Consider the following 21699-nt stretch of genomic DNA (forward strand, 5'->3'; position numbering starts at 1 on the left):
ACAACTGCTAGTTCATAGACAAACTGAGATTGAAATTATTAACCTTTAATTATTAACCTTTAACCTATAATCCTTTTTTAATTAAGTTTTACAACCCCTAGTGGGCAATGCAGGTACTGCAGCTAGGCCGTTAAAGGTCATATGTAAAAAAAAAAATGCGTCTGGTTAATAGATCAACTTATGTCTAAAATATTTATACACAAACAGCAAACACGATAAGTGAGTGCTTTAAATATAGAGGTAACAAGTTTACAACCCCCTAGTGGGCAATGTGGGTACTGCAGTTAGGCAGTTTTTGATTTTAGTACAGTTTTGCAATTCATTTTGAGAGTATCGTGAAAATATATACAGACAACTTTAAGAAGTAATTGTTCCAAATAAAACAAAAGCATGGGTTTTAATTAAATTACGTCTTTTATTTGTATCACGTTTTGTTCGTGTAAACTGTAGAAGTAAAAGAAAACACTCACATTAGGTTTTCACCTGAAATAACTTTATTTTCAAATGAAAACAACACGACATTGACATCATGCAAAATCTGTCTCTTTCCACGCTCGGTTTATTCAACAATAATTTAATCAGCGGCTGATCCAGTGCATCACAATCGTCCTCATGTAAACTCTTTAGCCGAAGCTAACGTCTGTGTCATCGTGTCGGAATGAAATCTGGATTCTCTTTCTCTTGTTTTTTACTCCTCCAGCTCAAACCGGTGTTTAAAAGCTTTATAGTTTTTCTGCGCATCGCCGTCCTACAAACACCTATGTGCACATGGCAAACGTGAACGTTCAGTCATAAACTGCACCCTTGGGGGAATTTATGACCACAATAAAGGGAAAATAAAAGCAACGTCTCCCTCGGTGACAGGAATTCAAGGCTTCCATTTTATGGCTTGTTCCTTAAATCGAAACCATCTGAACCTTTTTTGGACCGCGCTTCACCGTGAAGTCCTCGATAAATATAAATATAAAATATAAATCATAAAAAAGTCCAGGTGCTACGTGGTCTCCGTCGTCTCTGTGACGGCGGCCTGAGATCGGACAAAGTCCCTGGTGATCACCTCGTCCTCCCCGAGTCGCCGCACGCAGCGCCGGACGACGCGCAGGACCTTCTGCAGGCGCCGGTCGAGCGCCCGGAGGTGTGGCTCCGTCAGGACCGGATGTAAGGGGTCTCCCCGCAGGGACTCCATCATCACGTCGCTGAGCGTGAACTCCGGTCGCGTCAGGAGCTGGAGACGCACCAGCGTGGAGCGTTTGATCCTGATGAGAAACGGCAGAAAACTTTAACTCCAACTGTTTTTGAGTCGCAGTACCCGTACTCGCCCGAGTGAGGCGCTGTAACCTTTAACGCCTTTACCATCTCTTTATTTTGGCTCCTCCCTCGTGCCCGCGATCGCCGTATGTCAGATTATCGATCACAGTGGCACGGATTCGACGCTACGTTGTATGACGCCGACCAATCGCGGCTAGGCTAGTTGCTAAAGTTCCTCCGCTATTTCTCGCTAATTTTTGTTTGTCTTTTAAAGCTGAACTATGCAGGATTTAAGAACTTCGGAGTCACTGTGTGATGGTTAAATTGTCTCCACTCCCCCTGCTGTCTTTTAGCGGAATAGAAAATGCGATTTTTAGCTTCTTTAATGGACGTTTAACGGACCAAAATGCTAATCCTGTGATTCCCAAACCCTGGATCGGGGCCCACGAGAGATTTTTTTTGCGGTCCGAAAAAATTAATTTGCAGAATTTTCCCAACCTTTTTAGTGAACGTTACGCTAATGCTAACATTTGTTAGCATTTGTCCCATTTGATGTTGGGATTTGTGTCGCAAATAGTCATCTCGTAGCGTTTAGTTTCCGCGACTTCGTAGCTCCTCCTCGACGTGGGCGGAGTCATCGCAGCACGGCTGCATGAAACCCGCCGTGACGTTGTTTTATACGTGACGCAAATGAGCGACTTGTAAAGGAGTCGTTTTTCGGTGTAACTATCGACATTTTAGACATTTCCTTTGCTAAATGTTGGCGTTCAACGTGTGCTTGCGAGGATTTTTTGAAGTCTTTTTAACTTTAATCTACAGTTCGGCTTAGTTTCTTGTGTCGGACGTCGCGCTAACGACTCTTCCAGTGAAAAAAAACCCCCAGACTTACATGCAGCACTGAGTCAGTGGAGCCAGGATGGACATCTCGTCCTCAGAATGTTTCCCAAACCTGAACACAGGATGTTACGCCACATCAGGAGAACGCTATCAAATCAAATCAAGTCAAATCAAGTCAAATCAAATCAAAACATTGCTTCTCTCTCTCTCACCCTCTGGCGTTGTCCAAGTGAAGGAGGAATCCTTCGTCTCCGAACTTGGTGAAAATCTCGTAGTGGTGTCTGTCCATGTTTCCTGTAAACGATATACGTCACAGTCTTATATGACGTGTATATATATATATATATTTATAGATCTATATAAAATAAAGCAGGGGGAGGAGCCTGAACCTGTGAGGAAGTCAAAGATGGACATGTCTATGATGTTGAGGAGTCTGTTGCCAGAGTTGTACGGATACAGCTGCTTTATGTTGTCGCAGAAGAACGGATTCACTTCCCACCTTTTAAAAAAAACAACACAGACAAAGAGAATCTGCATAAATAATATTATATATTTGTACATTTGAACGATTGAACATTTTATGGACGAACACAAGTCATGGATTAATTGAGAAAATAATCGATAGATAAATTGATAATGAAAACAATAGTTAGTAACGATATTAATTGGGGATTTTTTCTTTTTAAACAACTTCACATCCAAATTAATTTGGTTCATTTAATCTAAAGAGATAACTTGAAATAACTTTAGTTTAAATTAACTTTATGCACTTGGATGTTTTCAAAATTAAGTAATCTCTGCACGATGTCAACACAAAGACACACACACACACACACACACATACACACACATAGACACACAGACACTCACACACACAGACAGACAGACACACACAGATACACACACACACAGACACGCACATAGACACAGATAGACACACACACACACAGACACACACATAGACACAGATAGACACACACACACACACACACACACATAGACACGGATAGACACACAGACACACACACACACAGACAGACAGACACACACAGATACAGACACGCACATAGACACAGATAGACACACACACACACACACACACACAGACACACACATAGACACAGATAGACACACACATAGACACAGATAGACACACAGACACACACACATAGAGACAGACAGACACACAGTCGCTGAGGTTTTTGCTGATTTACTGCACTAAACAGGAAGAGGTTTGTGTGTGTGTGTGTGTGTGTGTGTGTGTGTGTGTGTGTGTGTGTGTGTGTGTGTGTCTGTAAATAGTGTAAAAGGGAAAGAAAAAGCAGAGAAAAGTCTGTGATCTGAGGAGAAAAACATCCAGTTTAACTCCTTATTGAATGAATTTATGGAGAGAAGAAGATTCTGTAGGTTATAATTTAGCAGAGAGTGTCTCCGCCCTCTCATGTCCTCTATGTTGTTGTTGTTGTTGTTGTTGTTGTTGCCTTTTTATGACATGACTTTTTTTTGTCTTAATATAAGACAAAGTGTGGACTTGTTCTCACTCCTCTCGTCCGGTGAAAGTGTACGAGCGTGTCCAGGGGTTGGGGATGGAGATGCGTGGTGCGACGCTGAGTCCGGGCAGATACGCCGACAGAGATCCTTCCAGGAGGTCAGGGTTCCCACACACGGCGTATTCAGTCTTACATACGTACAGACACTTGGCAAAGAAACACGTGTTGTTGGCTGATGGTAACAAAAAGAAAACAAAAGAGAAGAAATTACTCGGTTAATAAATATGATTTAAATCGTATAACAACAATAGATATGAATATTAAAAAAGAATGGAAGTAGAAAAAGTTTATACAGCAAGTTATTGTAGCTGTTGAAGCTGGTGGCTCTTATTTTGAAAGCCAGGGTGACAGGAAGTGATGATTTGTTAACGTTGTGTTTGTGTGTGAATAATAATAATAATAATAATAATAATAATAAAAGTTTGATTGATTAGAGTTTGTTATTATTATCCTCATTCACACACACTGGCCTTCAAAATAAGAGCCACTGGCTTCGGCTACCGTAACTTCCTGTATGAACTCGTTTGCGAACTAAGGGACCGTCAATAAATTCTTGTTTTTAACCCAAAAAGTTGCAATTTTGCTGAATTTATGTTAACATTTTGCACATTTGCTCAAATCTTTAATTCATGTCACGGCAACACCTTTTATTTTTCCTCATTTAGTCTCATAAAGTTTTCTGCGGGCAAAACGATGATTTGTTTTTAGTAAATATAGTAGATATTTAGAAAATAACTACACATTTCTATGTTGTCTTATTTTGGTGGTTATTCTTAGAAAAAAAAAGTATACATTTGTCGTCAGTCCCTAACTGTCGTAAAACATCGTCGCACATTTATCGCACATTTATGGAGAACGATTGTGGGTTTTTCGGCAGGGCCTGCCCAAGCCTTTATGTGGCCCTTAGCAGAATTAGATTGGGGGGCCCCAAAACTCGTAAAAAGTTTAAGAAGTCTAGTTTTTAAAACTTCAAAACTAAATGTACTACAAAATAAAACACTATATAGTAGATATATGAATGCATTAAAAGGTATCTAGATCACTTTACTTTATTCGGTACAGATCTCTTTGTTCTTTAATTGATTTCCATTCGTCCTCTTGTCTTCTCCGTCTTACCCGGTGACGTGAAGAAGACGCCGCGCAGGTCCTCGGTGTGCGTGACCTGCAGAACTTCTCCCGTGATGTTCAGCAGTCGTCCAGCGACCGGCGGAACTCTGCGGAAGTCCAGGATCCTGAAGAAGAGGAAGAAGAAGAAGAAGAAGAAGAAGAAGAAGAAGAGGTTAACTCCACAGCAAGTGAACCGCGACGCTAACAGTTGACGCGGTTCGTTCTTTACGTAACGTGTAACGTGAAGCGTGGCGGCAGACATGATGGCGGTCTTTATCTTCTCACGTCTCCTCACCTCACTTCACAGGAGCCTGCGGTTCGTCTTTTTGATTCTTATCAATGAATGTTACCCATTGAAAGTCTCCGTCTGCCGTGTAATTCAGCCCGAGCGTGTTCGTGTACGCGGCGAGGTATAGAAACCTCCCCGAGGGCTCGCTCGTGTCTCACAAACACCAATCAAACAGCCATCATTGTGTGAAGATGAACGGCTGCTTCTCACATTTCTGACTGTGAGTGATTATGATAAGAGCTGCAGGCGGAGAAGTCAGACACAACAGACAGACAGAGACAGACAGAGATATGACACCATGTTTTAGATTAAAAACACAGACGCAGTAACATTAAAGCTGCAGTATGTAACCGTTTTAGGTCGACTTTGCCGTTCAATCGTGCTACTTTCTGGGCCATACTACTAGCACGTATACCCCATGCTAGTACGGATTGTCAAAAGAAATAGGACAGCCCATGGACCTTTGGAGGGTTGCCAGTTCAAATCCCTGACAGCTCAAAGTTAGCCCAACCCACGAGCAAGGTACTATATAACCCACAATGCTACAAAAGTTTCTAGTAGACAATGGATTAAATGGTAAATAGCACTTTGCTAATTTTAAAAGCTGCTTTAACTAGCTTGCGTTCACGCACTTTTTCCTCCATACTTTCTCAAGAATATGACACGCCCACTGATGACGTCACGATTTGTGAGGAAGGACGGACTATTTTTTTTAGCTCCAGTTGAGAACCGACCCAATTTTTAGCAAAAGTGCTATCAGTGCTATTTTATGTATTATCACACATCTTTCATACCCATCCAACACGCTGCTAGCATAGCTGTCAGGGGGTGTCTCGGCCCAAGGACATGTAAACTAGCGAAGCCGGGAATTGAACCCACAACCCTCAGGTTGAACGATGACTCACTCCACCACTGAGCAACCAACAAGGATTCTACAAGGAGCTATTGTGTCGATACCTAGAACTTCCACAGGGTGGCACTGTGTGTGTTTCATTGTCAGTGTGTTGCCCAAACTTTTTTTTTTTCCCCACTTCCTGTCACTTCCTGTTTGCTGGTCTGGATGAAAGGAAGTCAGGTTTAAGTTTTTTTCTTTGCAATTTAAGGTCATCCTTCAAAGACAGGGAGTTCACTGGTGGGCAAAAGTGGTATGTACATTTTATTTTGTAATAATTGAAAGTTTATTTCAATGTTTTTGTGTTTTGTGTGTGATAAAATGTTCAGTTCTATTGTGTTTGTTGCTGCAAATACCTATTGTTAGCATGTCTAGCACCATTGAGAGTCTTACTTACGACCATTAACTTTTAAAATACCCACTTTTTGAAGTTGACGTAGCATAAATCTAAAGTCTCCTGTCTAAAAATTGTATCAGCCTGGAGTTCGTCATGTTTTGTCACGAACCAATGCTAGTTTGAGTCCGACTGTAGTCAATTTAGTACAATTTCAATTGGACTAATATGTTAACATGTATTTTAAAAGTCCAGTTTTAGTCAGACTAACACAACACAATGAGTTAAAGTTAGTTGTACTTGTAATACTTTGAGTTAAGTTAAAAGCAAGCACTTCAACTTCAGTGGAAAAGTTCATCTTAATTATACTGTTTGCACATTTTATGTCTTATTTACTTGTACTTTTACTTGCTCCGCCGCTGAAAACACACCACTACAAATTAGGATTAGGCAGATTATCTTGTTTGGGGTTTGTCAGTCATTGATATTATTTACTTTGGGCGTTCAAATGTGAGCAGATGCTTCGCGGCGATGTCAGCGTGAGGTGGAGTTGTTGACGAGTTGTTGTTTTCTGTCTGTGTGTGTGTGTGTGTGTGTGTGTGTGTGTGTGCGTGTGTGTGTGTGTGGTGGAGCGATGACGGTTTGTTTAATGACACTGTCTGCATCAGACGAGGGTATTTAAGAGTGAATCACTGCTGCTCGACTAATGTACAGTTACACACACAGTCATTCAGTGTGTGTGTGTGTGTGTGTGTGTGTGTGTGTGTCTATACACTGTGGTTTATACTAATCAGCTGATTGGGAAACCCAGGGTTGGGCAAACATGTTGCAATTTTTGTGGCGCATGGGCGGTTTAACTGTCGGCACCAGGATAAATATATGTGTCTGTGTGTGTGTGTGTGTTTGAATGCGTGTGGTGATGCTGCCACTGCGTCTTTGAGATTACGGCAAACTGTTGTTTGTGCGTTTTGATAATTTCAGTGATTTCAAAGTGTCACTTTGTGTGCCAACACTTTTTCAGATGACACACTGCTGTGGCTTTACACCTGCAGCGGTCGTCTCTGACATCCGACGCTAAATCTATAAACATTAATATGAAGCAGGTTCCCTCCCTAGCAGCTTGGGCAGCTTTACTTTAAAAGCTTAGCTTAGCATTTTCTTAATCCATGATGTTGTGTTCAGGGCAGTCCCCAGGACCAGGATTGAGAAACCTTGCTATTGAGTAATGGAAAACGACGAACTTGGTGCCCAAACTGTGTAGAGTCGAGCCGAGTGTGTAGACATATTTAAATGTATAAATAAAAGTGTTGAGCTCAAGTTAACTGGTTCTATTTTGGAGTTAAAGATTTGCTAATTTAGCAGACATTTGCTTCAGTATCAGAATCACCACACTTGTTTCAGGCTAGATAGATAGCAACATATCTAGCTAAAAAAATAAATAAAATAATAAAATAGCCTTGCCGCAGAAATAAAAGTATAAGATGCAATAAATGATACTCGTGTGGATGTTTGGGAGTTAAAGATTAGCTAATTTAGCCGACATCAGTATCAGTATCACCACACTTGGTGTTTCATTGACTACGAACGTGCCACTTTTGTGATTTTACTGCCCTCAAATGTTAAAAAGAAACTGGTTTGGTGTAAATAACACAACTATAATTAATGCAATTTATAGTGTTGCATTTGTATTAATCATAGTCATGCACTCAGGGACCCATAAAGGCTTGCTCCGGCCCTGCACCACCATGCACTGATCAGTAGATTCTCCATTTTGTGACATTTTCAGCTACTGGCAGGTGTCACAACCAACATGCTGCTGGCACAGAAATGATCAGTAAACAGGGGAACAACCTAGTTTTTTGTGACCTTGTTTTCTGGAGAAAATAAGCCTTGTTATTCTGTGATTCTGCAGTGCTTATTCTGTCAAATATAGAAGATTTTGTCACAAACATGGCCGTTCTTGGTCTCCGTAGCTTTAATCTACTCATAATGTATTGTTATCATATCATATTTTGATGTTATTATTAATTTTAGTGCCGTATTTGTGACCGCGTTGCGGTTTTGCACCTCATAGATAAAGTTTCCACTCTTCTGTGAAGGCTTTTCTACAAGATAAACTTTTTTGCCCATTCATCCAGCTCTGCAGCTCTCGCTGGCATTTGCGTCGCCAAAGCAGGCACTAATGAGGCCGCACCTGTCCAGGTGAAAGGCAGCGATCTCTGCGTTGTGCCTCTGGAAGTCAACAAAGTAGAAGAAGTCCTCGGGAGTCTCGTCGTCCCTCTGCTGCCTGACACACAAACACAAACACACGAGATGCTGTAGTCAGTAGTGTATAATCAACACAGTAAATACTGTAATTTTAACGAGATGCCCAATGATTTAGCCTGAAATATATAAATATATATAAAGCTCAAGACATGAGGAAATGCTCTTCGTGGACACTTACTGCTATAGAACCACACTTTCTTTGAGTAGACGGGGTAGAAATATTTCAGACATAGACACAGAGCATTATTATTATTATTAGGGACCTCGTACACAACAGTGACGAGGAACCTATTGTAATTATAATTCTTATTATTATCCAGGATTTTATTTCTATTCAGGATCAGGATGTGGGCAAAATATACATAACGATATCAAGGTTTTTCTGTGTTTTTACGACCACTTCAGCCTTCATGAAAGCGATCAGATAGGTGTTAGCATCTCACGGTATCTTAAATTCTGTCTATTTGTCTTAAAAGTGTCTTAAACTGTCAGAAACTCAGGCACTAAGAAACTTATCGGGCTAACCTCAACATATAAAATCTTGCAGCAGAAATAAAAAAGTATAAGATGCAATAAATGATACGAGTGTGGATGTAAATGCACTTACAGTATATACATCAATAGCATAACAACAAATAAATAAAACTTGAATAAATGGTAAAGTCAAAACCTACATGATAAAGTATATATAAGATAGCAACACAACTAGCTAGATATAAGATAGATAGCAACATAGCTAGAGAGATATAATATATATCGCAACATAGCTAGCTAGATATAAGATAGATAACAACATAGCTAGCTAGATATAAGATAGCAACATAACTTAGATAGCAACATAGCTAGCTAGATATAAGATAGCAACATAACTCTAGATATAGATAGCCAAATAACTATAAAACCTTGCAGCAGAAATGAAAGTATAAGATGCAATAAATGATACTAGTGTGGATGTAAATGCACTTACAGTATATACATCAATAGCATAACAACAAATAAATAAAACTTGAATAAATGGTAAAGTCAAAACCTACATGATAAAGTATATATAAGATAGCAACACAGCTAGCTAGACATAAGATAGATAGCAACATAGCTAGATAGATATAATATATATCGCAACATAGCTAGCTAGACATACGATAGATAGCAACGTAGCTAGCTAGATATAAGATAGCAACATAACTCTAGATAGCAACTAGCTAGCTAGACATAAGATAGCAACATAGCTAGCTAGATATAAGATAGCAACATAACTCTAGATATAGCCAAATAACTATTATTATATTATAAAACCTTGCAGCAGAAATGAAAGTATAAGATGCAATAAATGAAACTAATGCGGATGTAATTGCACTTATATACATCAATAGCATAACAACAAATAAATAAAACTTGAATAAATCTGAAAGTCAAAACCTACATGAGATAGTAGTGCACAAAAACAAGAAGTAAACAATGGGAAAACAAAAATCCCAGTTTTGAGGTGATATATTACCAATATATCAAGAACTTATTGGTTAAAAGCAGAGATGACGTGGATTCAGTCCTCACCTCATTGGTTTGAACATGACTTTGGCAAAGTTGTTCATTTTCAGCGCCAGTTTGAGGTGATGACCGCTGGGCTTCACCACTGTAACACAAACACACGTTTACATGCTGCACATCGGGGAAACTTTACACTCACAAACTGTCAAAACTTCTCTGTAATTGTGCGTCGAATGTTTGAAACAAGACTGGACAAACTGGACAAAAACAAACACCGAGCATCAGTTAACTGAGTCATTATTTGGTTTCTGGGTTTCAATCCCCCCGAGGCCAGTGTTCGTCGACATCCGCCTGTAATTGGGGGCTGCTAACACGGTTTGTGCTCTGCTCTCTGGGCTAATAGTGTCCCTGCGTATCGTACATATATACGAGTCTGACCACACACACACGCATGCTGCGCTCCGTCAAACTCCAGGATATTAATAGCTAACAATCTTCTTTTTTTTCTTTCTTTCTGGAAACGTATCAAAGGGAACGAAACTGCCTTTGTGGCCATGGTGCACTGAAATAATGAGTCTCATGAAGGTTCAATTTAAACAGATTTCTGTTGTTGTTGCACTACACTGAGCAGGGATCATGACGAGGACACGTCCAACATTCTGCATAAGAACACTTCATCTGCGTTTTGACGGAGTATTTTGGCCGTTTTTTTCTTCAAATTCGGCCACTAACTTGGCATAGGTAGTAGCTGCATGGCTTTTAAACGTTTAATTACGACACGCTGCCTTTGAACATGTAGATGGACACGCGTCTCATACACAAGGACAAATCTGTGTGTGTGTGTGTGTGTGTGTGTGTGCGTGTGTGTGTGTGTGTGGAGATGGCACAGCCAAGCACGGCACACGAGAAAGACAGTGAGAAACGAGAAAAAGACAAACAAAGGAGCCAGTGAGGAATCAAACAGTGCTGCACAACATCAGAAACACTTCCTTAAGAAGAGTTTTGACTTCACCTTTGGTACAGTCACATGATCCTTTTAGGGCCTTTTCATCGTCAGTGTAATCTGTAAGACAAAAAGTTCATAATCATATTACTGAGTCTATCTATCTATCTATCTATCTATCTATCTATCTATCTATCTATCTATCTATCTATCTATCTATCTATCTATCTATCTATCTATCTATCTGCTAGCTATGTGGCTATCTTATGTCTAGCTAGCTATTTTGCTATTTTTTTAACTAGCTAGTTATGTTGCTATCTATCTAGCTGCTAGTTATGTTGCTATCTTATGTCTAACTAGCTATGTTGCTATCTATCTTATATCTAGTGAGATATCTATCTATCTATCTATCTATCTATCTATCTATCTATCTATCTATCTATCTATCTATCTATCTATCTATCTATCTATCTATCTATCTATCGGCTAGCTATGTTGCTATCTTATGTCTAGCTAGCTATTTTGCTATTTTATATCTTGCTAGTTTTGTTGCTATTCATCTTATATCAAGCTTGTTGTGTTTCTATCTATCTATCTATCTATCTATCTATCTATCTATCTATCTATCTATCTATCTATCTATCTATCTATCTATCTATCTATCTATCTGCTAGCTATGTTGCTATCTTATGTCAGCTAGCTATATTGCTATTTTTTTTAATCTAGCTAGTTATGTTGCTATCTATCTAGCTGCTAGTTATGTTGCAATCTTATGTCTAACTAGCTATGTTGCTATCTATCTTATATCTAGTGAGCTATGTTGTTATCTATCTTATATCTAGCTAGTTATCTATCTATCTATCTATCTGCTAGTTATGTTGCTTTTTTTTATATCTATCCGTATAATATATATAATAATAATACAGAAACTCACAAAATGAGGCTAACATTTTTCACAGTTTCAAAAGTTGCCGTACATCAATCAGTTCCACTATATCATTTTTTAAAATACAAATTTACAAAGTGTCCTCCTTCCGTCGCTCACCTGCGTTGATGACGGACATGCTCTCCATGTCCTCGAGCAGCCGCGGGATGGCGGGGTCATCGCGGGAGTACAGGGCGTAGCGGCTGATTCCCAGGTGGAACTTCAGCCAGCTGGCGTCGGGGTCAAAGGTCACTTTTGGCTGGGTCAGCGTGGTGTTGGCGGCAGCTGCTACCACGCGGTACAGTTTCATATTCCTGGGGAGTGAGAGTGGTTCGGTTCGTTTCGTTAGTCAATCCAAAACCACGATACTCTGTAAAAAAAATGGGTGTTTTATTTTGGTAAAAAAACAAAAAAAACCCACAGAGAGCAAAGTGCATTCAGCTGCTTTTCTCTTACATTCTGCTTTATAACTGGGTTTATTGGACCGTTTCTCTTTGGAGGCCTTTGTTTTTCATTCATTCATGTTGAGCTATTATTATTTTATTATTAGAATATTATAAACTGCCCTTTTGTGTGCTATTAGCGATTATACACCCTTGCAAACGTACTTACTACCACCGAACCAGTAATGACGCAGAAGCCTGTAATTCAGGGTTTAATTAAAAACAGTTTATGTGATTTTTCAGCCTCTTAAATGTGAATATTTTCTGGTATCTTTGCTGCATACAAGAAAGACATTCGAAAACACAATCATTTCCAGGTTTAAGTCAGGTTATTTGCGTTATTTTGTCGTTATTCGAGTGATATTTGCCCCAGTTCATTTTCTATTGTTTTCCTGTTTCCTGACCAAATCTTGAATTCCCGCCGCCCGCTAGCTTCCCCTCTTCCCTCCTCTCTCTCTCCGCTTCACTATACTTAAAGTCGGAGCAAGAATAATCCGAGAGCAAAACAAATAATTCTGTGGCGAGCGCTCGGCACCACATCACCCGGGATGACCGCGCCGAGTGGGACGATCGTCTGCCAACGCAAACAAACTCCATCACATGCTGGATACGAGCTACTGCGATATATTGGATTGAGCGGGTATAAATAGAGCGATTATGGTGTAAATCAGGTTTAAAGGGATAGTTTGTGTTATTTTGATGTGCATGTCGTGTAGTTTCTGTGTGTGTGTGTGTAGCAGCTGACGAGGCACACCTGGTTTCAATATCTCAAGACTATTCAACTTAAGGCCCGGGGGCCAGAACCGACCCTTCAAGCAATTTGGACCGGCCCCCGGCACATTAACCCATAAATAATGATTGTATTATTGAAAAGCCAATAAAACAGTAGCTTCGCCTAATTCTGGCACTTTGCGACACTTTGTGACACTTTGCGTCCCTTTTTGGCAAATACTAGTATGGCTGTAATTGTAGGCAGTCTGTACCAGAATAGTTTGCACTATGAGCCAACTGTAGCAATTGTACCTGAAAATAATTGGTACTGTTACTTTATTATTGCTGCAAAAATAGAGAGTAGATATAAGATGGCAACACGGTTAGCTAGATATAAGATAGATGGATGGCAACATAGCTAGCTAGACGTAAGATAGCAACATAACTATAGAAAGCAACATAGCTATCTAGAAATAAGATAGCAACATAACTAGATAGCAACACAGCTAGCTGGATATAAGATAGATCGCAAAACACCGCTAGCTAGATATAAGATAGATCGCAACATAGCTAGATATAAGATAGATAGCAAAATAGCTAGCTAGACATAAGATAGCAACATAACTATAGAAAGCAACATAGATAGCTAGATATAAGATAGCAATATAACCAGATAGCAACATAGCTAGCTAGATATAAAATAGATATCAACATAACTAGCTAGATATAGATGTGGCCATTGCACCTTAATGTTGTCTATATTTGTTACCTCTAATTTTGTAAGAGCCAATTGTGACTGTTATCCCCAAATGTTGGTGGTACTGTAACTGTTACCTTTTTGCACTATACGGAAATTGTATTGTACCTGATTGTTGGTGGTTTTGTTACTTACCTTTTTTTGCACAAAACGAGCAGCCATTTCTATAAATAAGTGCTAAATAATTTATAACATTTTGTATCTATTTGTATTCGTTTATTGTACATGCAACACAATATAGTAGTACAGGGGTTGACCGGCCCACTGGCTGGACAACATTCCGTAAAAAGCTGGCCCTCTGGAAATGTTAGTGGAATAGCCCTGCAATATCTCATCAGTGTCCGTATAAAAGCCTGGTCATGACTCCATCACTCTGCCTGATGATTCTGTCCTTCAACCACCTTCTGCGAGAGTCATTCTCTTGAGCGTTTGCCTCGTATCTATGATTTATTTGTGCGTTTTGGGCCTTTTCGTCCATTTTTCTTTTGTTGGGTTGTTTTGTTTTTTTGGCTGCCTTGTCACACGTTCAGTCTTTTGGACAATAAACTTAACAATAAACGGTGAAGTTAACGGTCAGAGACGCAGCCTAATAACAGAATTTAGCCTCCAAACAAAAGGCCGTAGAATAAGTCGGAAAATTACGTTTTTGCGTGCATTTATAAGGAGCTCACTCCCTGCACCAAACTCCATAGAGAAAATCAGCGATTTTACTTTAACGCACACTGAAGTTCTTGGATCTACTTCCACCTCCACATCTAAGTTCAAATGTGTTATTTATTGACTTCAGTGATTTAAATCCTTTGTTTGAATTTAACCAAGTAACACAATTGCTAAACTGAGGCAGCAGTAGAGCAGTAACTCCTGAGTTCCCCTTGAGATAAAAACACTCATTTTCTCTATGGAGTTTGGTGCAGGAGCGTCGAGTCGGGCGGTTTTACTAACTTCTGTTTCCAGCCAGAAAACGCTGCCTAATGTTGAGATAAAGTGGTGAACACACTCAGAAGATATCGTAGCCTTAAGCTGGCTTGGATTTAATTGGCTGAGTCTTTTGTTTAGTGGCTAAAATCTGTTTTTTTCCTCGTGTCTCTGCTGGAAGCCATGTTTTCAGTGAGAGCTAACACTGTGTGTGTACAGTTAAAACATAAGATGTTACAGTTTGATGCTCTGCGCCTGAGCGTGTAGCTATTATGCTATCTATTTTATATCTAGCTAGTTACATTGCTATCTATCTAGCTGCTAGTTATGTAACTATCTTATATGTAGCTAGCTAGGTTGCTGTCTATCTTATATCTGGCTATTATGTAATTGCTATCTTAAATATACCTAGCTATGTTGCTATCTATCATATATCTAGCTAGTTGTGTTGTAGGAAAGTCGGGTGGTTTTTACAAACTTTTAAGTGGCTAAAACCTTTTTTTTCTGTTTTGTGTCTCTGCTGAAATCCATGTTTTCAGTGAGAGCTAGCACTGTGTTTGTGTGTGTACAGTTAAAACATAAGATGGTACAGTTTGATGCTCTGTGCCTGAGCGTGTAGCTATTATGCTATCTATTTTATATCTAGCTAGTTGCGTTGCTATATATCTAGCTGCTAGTTATGTTGCTAAATGTCGCTGAAAATGAACAACTTTGCCAAAGCCGTGTTCAAACCAATGAGGTGAGGACTGAATCCACGTCATCTCCGCTCTTAACCAATAAGGTCTTGATATATATCAGTCTATCCATAAATATATCACCTTAAAACAGGGATTTTGATCAAGTTTTATATATAAGTTTTGTATATAAGTGTAATTACATCCATACTAGTAACATGTATTGCATCTATTTTGTATCTAGCAAGCTATATCGCTGTCTATCTTGCTGCTAGTTACGTTGCTAACTTATATCTAGCAAGCTATGTTGCTAGCTACCTTACATCTAGCTAGCTATGTTGCTGTCTATCTTATATCTGGCTAGTTATGTAACTGCTGTCTTATATATACCTAGCTATGTTGCGATCTAGCATATATCTAGCTAGTTGTGTTGAGTCGGGCGGTTTTTACAAACTTCACTTTCCAGCCACAAAACGCTGCCTAATGTTGAGATAAAGTGGTGAACACACTCTTAAGATATCCTAGCCTAAAGCTAGCGTGGATTTAATTGGCTGAGTCTTTTGTTAAGTGGCTAAAACCTGTTTTTTTGTCTCTGCTAGAAGCCATGTAACAGTTAAAACATAAGATCTTACAGTTTGATGCTCTGCGCCTGAGCTAATTCGCGTATGCGGTCCCTTGGCAGGTCAGAACATAAACACAAAGACGGGCACGTAGCACGGCAATAATCACATTTGCGCACGAAGAATAAATAAAGCATGGACTTTTTTTGTGTTCTGAAACCCTGAACTATCACTTCAACCATGAAAAGAGCATCAATAAAACACGAGAGAATAGAGCAAAACATGATCCGACATAAACCTGGGGATTTTTTTTCTTTCTCCTGACGCAGACACGTTATTGACCAGGAAATAACTTCGCAATCGCCCTCGTCCTGCTTTTCAGCCAGAAGAATAAAAAACGATTTTGTCATGAAGCTCTCCTGCGGTGTTGTTTGTTGCACAGCTGAGATGCTGCTGCTGCTGCTGCTGCTGCTGCGCGGTATTGCAAATGTTCAACAAGCCAGAGGGCTATTGATTGTTTGTGCGCACTCTTTTACAGCAACAGCAACAGCAGCAGCAGAGAAAGCAGACACAGAGCTCATTGCTCATCATATTTCTTCTTATTTTCCACCATAGGAGCCCAAAATCTGTGTCTCTCAGAGGGAGTGCACTGGCTGCACCGACTGCCTCGCGAGCCAAAGACGGCAATGGTGAGATTAAGATAAGCTTGAGCACTTTACAAAAAAAAAAAAAAATCCTTGTTAACCTTTTAAGAAAGCCTCAGGCTCTCAGAGTGACACACACACACACACAGTGTCTTTTTTCTGTAATGACTCACAGGACTGACGTCCGTCTGCGAGTAAACATCTGTTATCGTGGACAAAGAGTGTTTGGTCGTCATGTCACTGAACCTGCCTCTGAGCCACAGTCGGGCCCTCTTTTCTGAGGAGGATCTCTTTCAGCTCCTCTTAGTCAATAAAGTCAAAGCAACACTAAAGGGGAAGTCACAATAGACATGTGAATGGGGGGAAGACTTACACCAGAAATAGAGATGGCAAAAAGTCTGGATTACATATTCTTCTATAACATCCTCAGAGTAGACTTTTTCTAACTCCCTACCCTAACTAAGTGTCCTAACCTAACCCTTCACCTAAAGCCAATTCTTACCCTAAGCCAAAATGTCCCCACAAGGTAAAATGTCCCCACAAAGATGGTTTAGAATTATAAGATGCCCCCACCAGCACCGCCTACGGGACGTCTTAGAACACTGCATTGCCTAAATACAGCCTTATCGCTAACCTTAACTATAACCAGTTAACGCCTAACCGTAATCATAACCTAACCCTTAACCAAAAGCCAATTCTTACCCTAAGCCAGAATGTCCCCACAAAGATGGTTTCCCCACCAGCACCGCCTACGGGACGTCTTAGAACACTGCATTGCCTAAACCTAAACCTTATCTCTAACCTTAACTATAACCAGTTAACACCTAACCCTAACCTTAACCTAAAGCCAATTCTTACCATAAGCCAGGATGTCCCCACAAGGTAAAATGTCCCCACAAAGATAGTTTAGAATCATCAGATGCCCCCACCAGCACCGCCTACTGGACGTCTTAGAACACTGCATTGCCTAAACAAAGAAATATTGTTAACCTTAACTATAACCAGTTAACGCCTAACCGTAACCTTAACCTAACCCTTAACCTGAAGCCAATTCTTACCCTAAGCCAGAATGTCCCCACAAAGATGGTTTAGATTAGAATCATAAGTTGCCCCCACCAGCACCGCCTACGGGACGTCTTAGGACACTGCATTGCCCAAACCAAAACCTTATCTCTAACCTTAACTATAACCAGTTAACGCCTAACCATAACCTTAACCTAACCCTTAACCTGAAGCCAATTCTTACCCTAAGCCAGAATGTCCCCACAAAGATGGTTTAGAATCAAAATGTACCCCCACCAGCACCACCTACTGGACTTCTTTAGACACTGCATTGCCTAAACATAAACCTAAACCTTGTCTTTAAACTTAACTATAACTAATTAATGCCTAACTCTAATCTTAACCTAACCCTACCCGCAATTAAATTCTTAGCCCTAAACCTAACCAGCTCCTCAGAAAATGAGGTTCTGCCTCAGTAGGACCAGGTCTTGGTCTCCATGAGGACTACTGGTCCTGACAAGGTCAGTGTTTATGCCAGAAAAAGGTCCTAGCAAGACAACAAATACAAGAACACACACACAGAGAGAGTCTCACACAGGTCTAAGAAAGACAGAAATTGATTATCTCTCCTCCATGTGACAGTTAATTAGAAACAAGCCCTTCAATTGCGTTCAATGGGCAAATACAACACCGTGATCGACTGTGACGTACGTTCCCAGTCGGGTGTTTTCACACATTGACTCTTTCCGATCCATCACCCCCGCACGCTTTCTTCAAACTGACTTCGCCGTGTCTTTTTTTTTTTTCCATTAAGGGAGAAAACAAAAGTGTGTTTGAGCTCCGGCCAAAATGACGTTTCTACATCAGACTTTTATTTTGTTGAAGAGACAGCCTCCAACTCCAGGAAAAACAAACGACAAACAAACTGCAACAGCAAGTTAGCTAGAGTAATGCGCGGTTCACAGTGTTGGAGCTAAAGGCGCTAACGAGATGGACCCTGGTAAATTGAGTTATAGCCTGTCTTGAGTTGAGACCGCAGACACAATGAACTTTCTAACCGATTTTCAATGTTTTAATCCTGAGAAAGCACAGACTAGACGATCCAGTCAAGACACAGGACCGCACACTTGGTGTTTCGGGGTGGGGATTCCAGGGATTTGGGATCTTGCAGAAGCTTGCGTGATTTAACGGGACAGATGGACGGGCGGTGCAAAAAATACTGTGGATGAAGTCATGGCCAAGAATCAACTTGTACAAGTTACGGTTCCATTTCCTTGTCAACTCGCTCTCATTGGCTATTGCGCGGTTCTGCTCACGCCCCTAATCGCTCTTTACGATTTGAAATCGGGAAGACGTTAATATCGCATCTGTTAATCCCTGCATAATTTGGCCAGATAATCTGTTCAAATCAGCCTAAAATCGTAAGACACCCACGATTGTCAGGAGGGACCGAGTGGTGCCGAAATCTGGCCTAGTGTGCGCCGACTTTTAGAGGTGCATTCAAGGAACGTCATCAGTTAAAGGGACACTGTGTAGTGTTTATAGGTTTATATGACCCAAAATCCACTTGTGTATACATACTATGTGCTCCTGCATTGTCTAGTCGCTGTATAATAGTTTTTGTTTCATTTTCGTAGTGTTTCAAAAAGTCATGTAAAATAACATGGTCGCGGGCCGCGGTTGCATAGCCACTGTTAGCAGCCGTGTGTTAACACGCCGTGTTTCTACCGGAGCCTGTAAGGACAAACGCGAGAGAACAGAGTTATAGCGGAAGTCCCGCCTCCACTCTAGTAGCTCCGCCCTCTCCCTCGCCTCACGAACCTCATCTGCTGACACGGAGAAAGACGACGAGGACGACATTTGACCGGCTGAGGACACCGTTAGCGCTCAGGGAAGGGAGGGGGTGAGCAGAGGAGCAGTTCCTTGTTGTAAATTTCAGCCTCTCCTCTAGATGGCACTATAAACTACTTACTTCACCTTTAAACAAGCATCGCAGCCGTCTAACTAAAACCCCCTCGTGGTCATTGGAGTAGAAATCTTTTTTTTTTCTCATCGCCGCAATCTTCCGAGACTTTCCAAAACGTAAGACCTCATTTTCTCAAACTATGTGCTCAGTTAGCAGAGCGATCGATACGCAGAGCGATCGCCTCGTCCAGTCCTAATCAATGACAGTGTGGAGGATATACATCGAGAGTGAGGAGGATTTCCAGAGAGAGAGAGAGAGGGAGGGAGCAGATTAAAACGTTAGAGAACTCTCAAATTAAAGTGAAAGTGAGGGGAATTATATGCTCATTTATTCACCGCAAGTTAATTTTTGTACACTCTCTCTTCTTGTCCCTGTGCTTGTTTATATTCTGTGTGCTGCCTCATAACAAATGATGCCGCAGATCCACTTATTCTGATGTCCGTTATGTGAGAATGCAAAAAAAAACAAAAACTATCTGGAGGAAAATCGTTATTTTTTTGGCCTGTTTTTGCACATTGAGAGAGAGAGAGATTCAATTGACTTTATTGTACATGTTTTATACTGTTCAAATTTCAAATTGGACACTTTTAAGAATAAGAATAATTTTGTTTTCCTTCATTTTAAATTGTTAAAACACTATTTTAGCATGCAGTAAATTGCAAATAACTAAATTATTCTGTAAAAATGGGCAAAAAACACTTAGTTACAGGACATTTTCTGGTCCTTTTATAGTTAAAGGTGCCATATGTAAGAATGTGGCCAAAAACGGCAGCTGAGACTCTACTGACTGCAATGATTGGTAGACGGCAGTAGGTGGCGCCACATGATGCCAAAACATGATTTCAAAACATAAACATGATTTGCAGTCTGCAAAATATTTTTTTTTTATGCAAATATTTTGTCTGTACTGTTGTTTTTGGTGAGTTCAGTTTGTTATATGAACATTATTCCTGAGTCTCTGTGACATATTAGGAGGATTTTATGGCCAGTTGCTTTAGATTTATTACATAATGCACCTTTAAATTAAGCAAAAAAGTCCAGATGGACATTTTTTAGGGTCAGGTATTAAAGGGTTAATGCAGGATTTAAGGATTATTTGTAATTTTAAGGATAATTAAGGGCTTAATTTGGACTTTTAAAGGCTTTTTGCATCTGCAGGCACCCAGAATCACTTCATGTCAATATAATAACAAACAAAAAGTCAGATAAATCAATAGATCAATGCCCGTCCCTAAACAGACACTGACCTTTCCCAGCGTGAAGCCTTCTTCCTGTAATAATCCATCAGCTGCTTCTCCTCCAGCAGCTTCTCCTCCGGGTCCAGCGGCGGCGTCTGGATGTTATAGAGAGGATGAGCGAACAGGTTCCCCAGCTTCGAGCCTCCACGCGTGGGGTCAGTCGTGGTAGCGGTAGCAAGGGTCAGGGTGGACTCTGAGGTCCAGTTGAAGAGTTGAGGGGTGGCCAGTCCCTCCAGCGCGGGGAGACTGCTGAAGTTGCCGTGGCCGCAGGAGCAGAACTTCCCCGAGCCTCGCACGATGCTCCTCAGCTTTGGCAGGAGGATGAAGTAGAGGTCGGCGGAGAGGATGGCCGTGAGGGTCGCGACCAGGACCAGGCGGTCCCTCCTCATCCTCGCAAAACTCGGCGGAAGGAAACAAAAAAAAGAAAAGAGGGAAGGAAATCTGAAAGAAAGTCCCCGACTATGTGCTGCTCCAGAGTGTGCGAGGCATCACTTAAAGGCAGAGGCAGCCAGATGTTTGGGTCCAGATCTTTCTCCTCACAGTCTTAAGAGTGTTTGAGTCCTCCTTCCTCCTCCTTCCTCCTCCTCCTTCCTCCTCCTGCTGCTTTTTCCTCTCTTGGCAGCCGCCGGAGAGAGAGTGCAGAGAGCTAAAAGCGAGCATGTGCGAGCAGCAGTCAGTGACAGTTTTGGCTGCTTCCTGCAGGGACCTGGTGCTCTGAGGACAAGAGGGCGAGAGTGTGTGTGTGTGTGTGTTTAAGAGCGAGACAGGGAGAGAGAGAGAGTGTGTGTGGATTGTGGGTGTGTCTGTGCAGGTATGTGCAAATGTCAAATGACAGATAATCAAAGTGAGTGTGTGTGTGCGGTGAGGCTGCAGAAAACACAAACTCACACACACTCACACGTGCACAG

The 21699-nt window shown here is 40.8% G+C and overlaps 1 protein-coding gene across 1 annotated transcript; it reads right to left on the reverse strand.

The window, feature by feature from the left end:
* Positions 1-994: 994 nt before the first annotated feature.
* fam20a (FAM20A golgi associated secretory pathway pseudokinase) lies at positions 995-21180 on the reverse strand (the record flags this gene model as incomplete). The annotated part of the gene is made up of 11 exons (XM_083903766.1): positions 995-1256; positions 2138-2197; positions 2298-2379; positions 2475-2584; positions 3627-3807; positions 4752-4867; positions 8452-8544; positions 10080-10158; positions 11026-11076; positions 12002-12195; positions 20801-21180. 11 exons carry the CDS (start codon positions 21178-21180, stop codon positions 995-997), a joined length of 1608 nt encoding a protein of 535 aa, XP_083759892.1.
* Positions 21181-21699: the final 519 nt, after the last annotated feature.

The sequence above is a fragment of the Microchirus variegatus genome (assembly GCF_963457635.1).
Source record: "Microchirus variegatus genome assembly, chromosome: 17".
In the NCBI taxonomy this organism is placed as follows: domain Eukaryota; kingdom Metazoa; phylum Chordata; class Actinopteri; order Pleuronectiformes; family Soleidae; genus Microchirus; species Microchirus variegatus.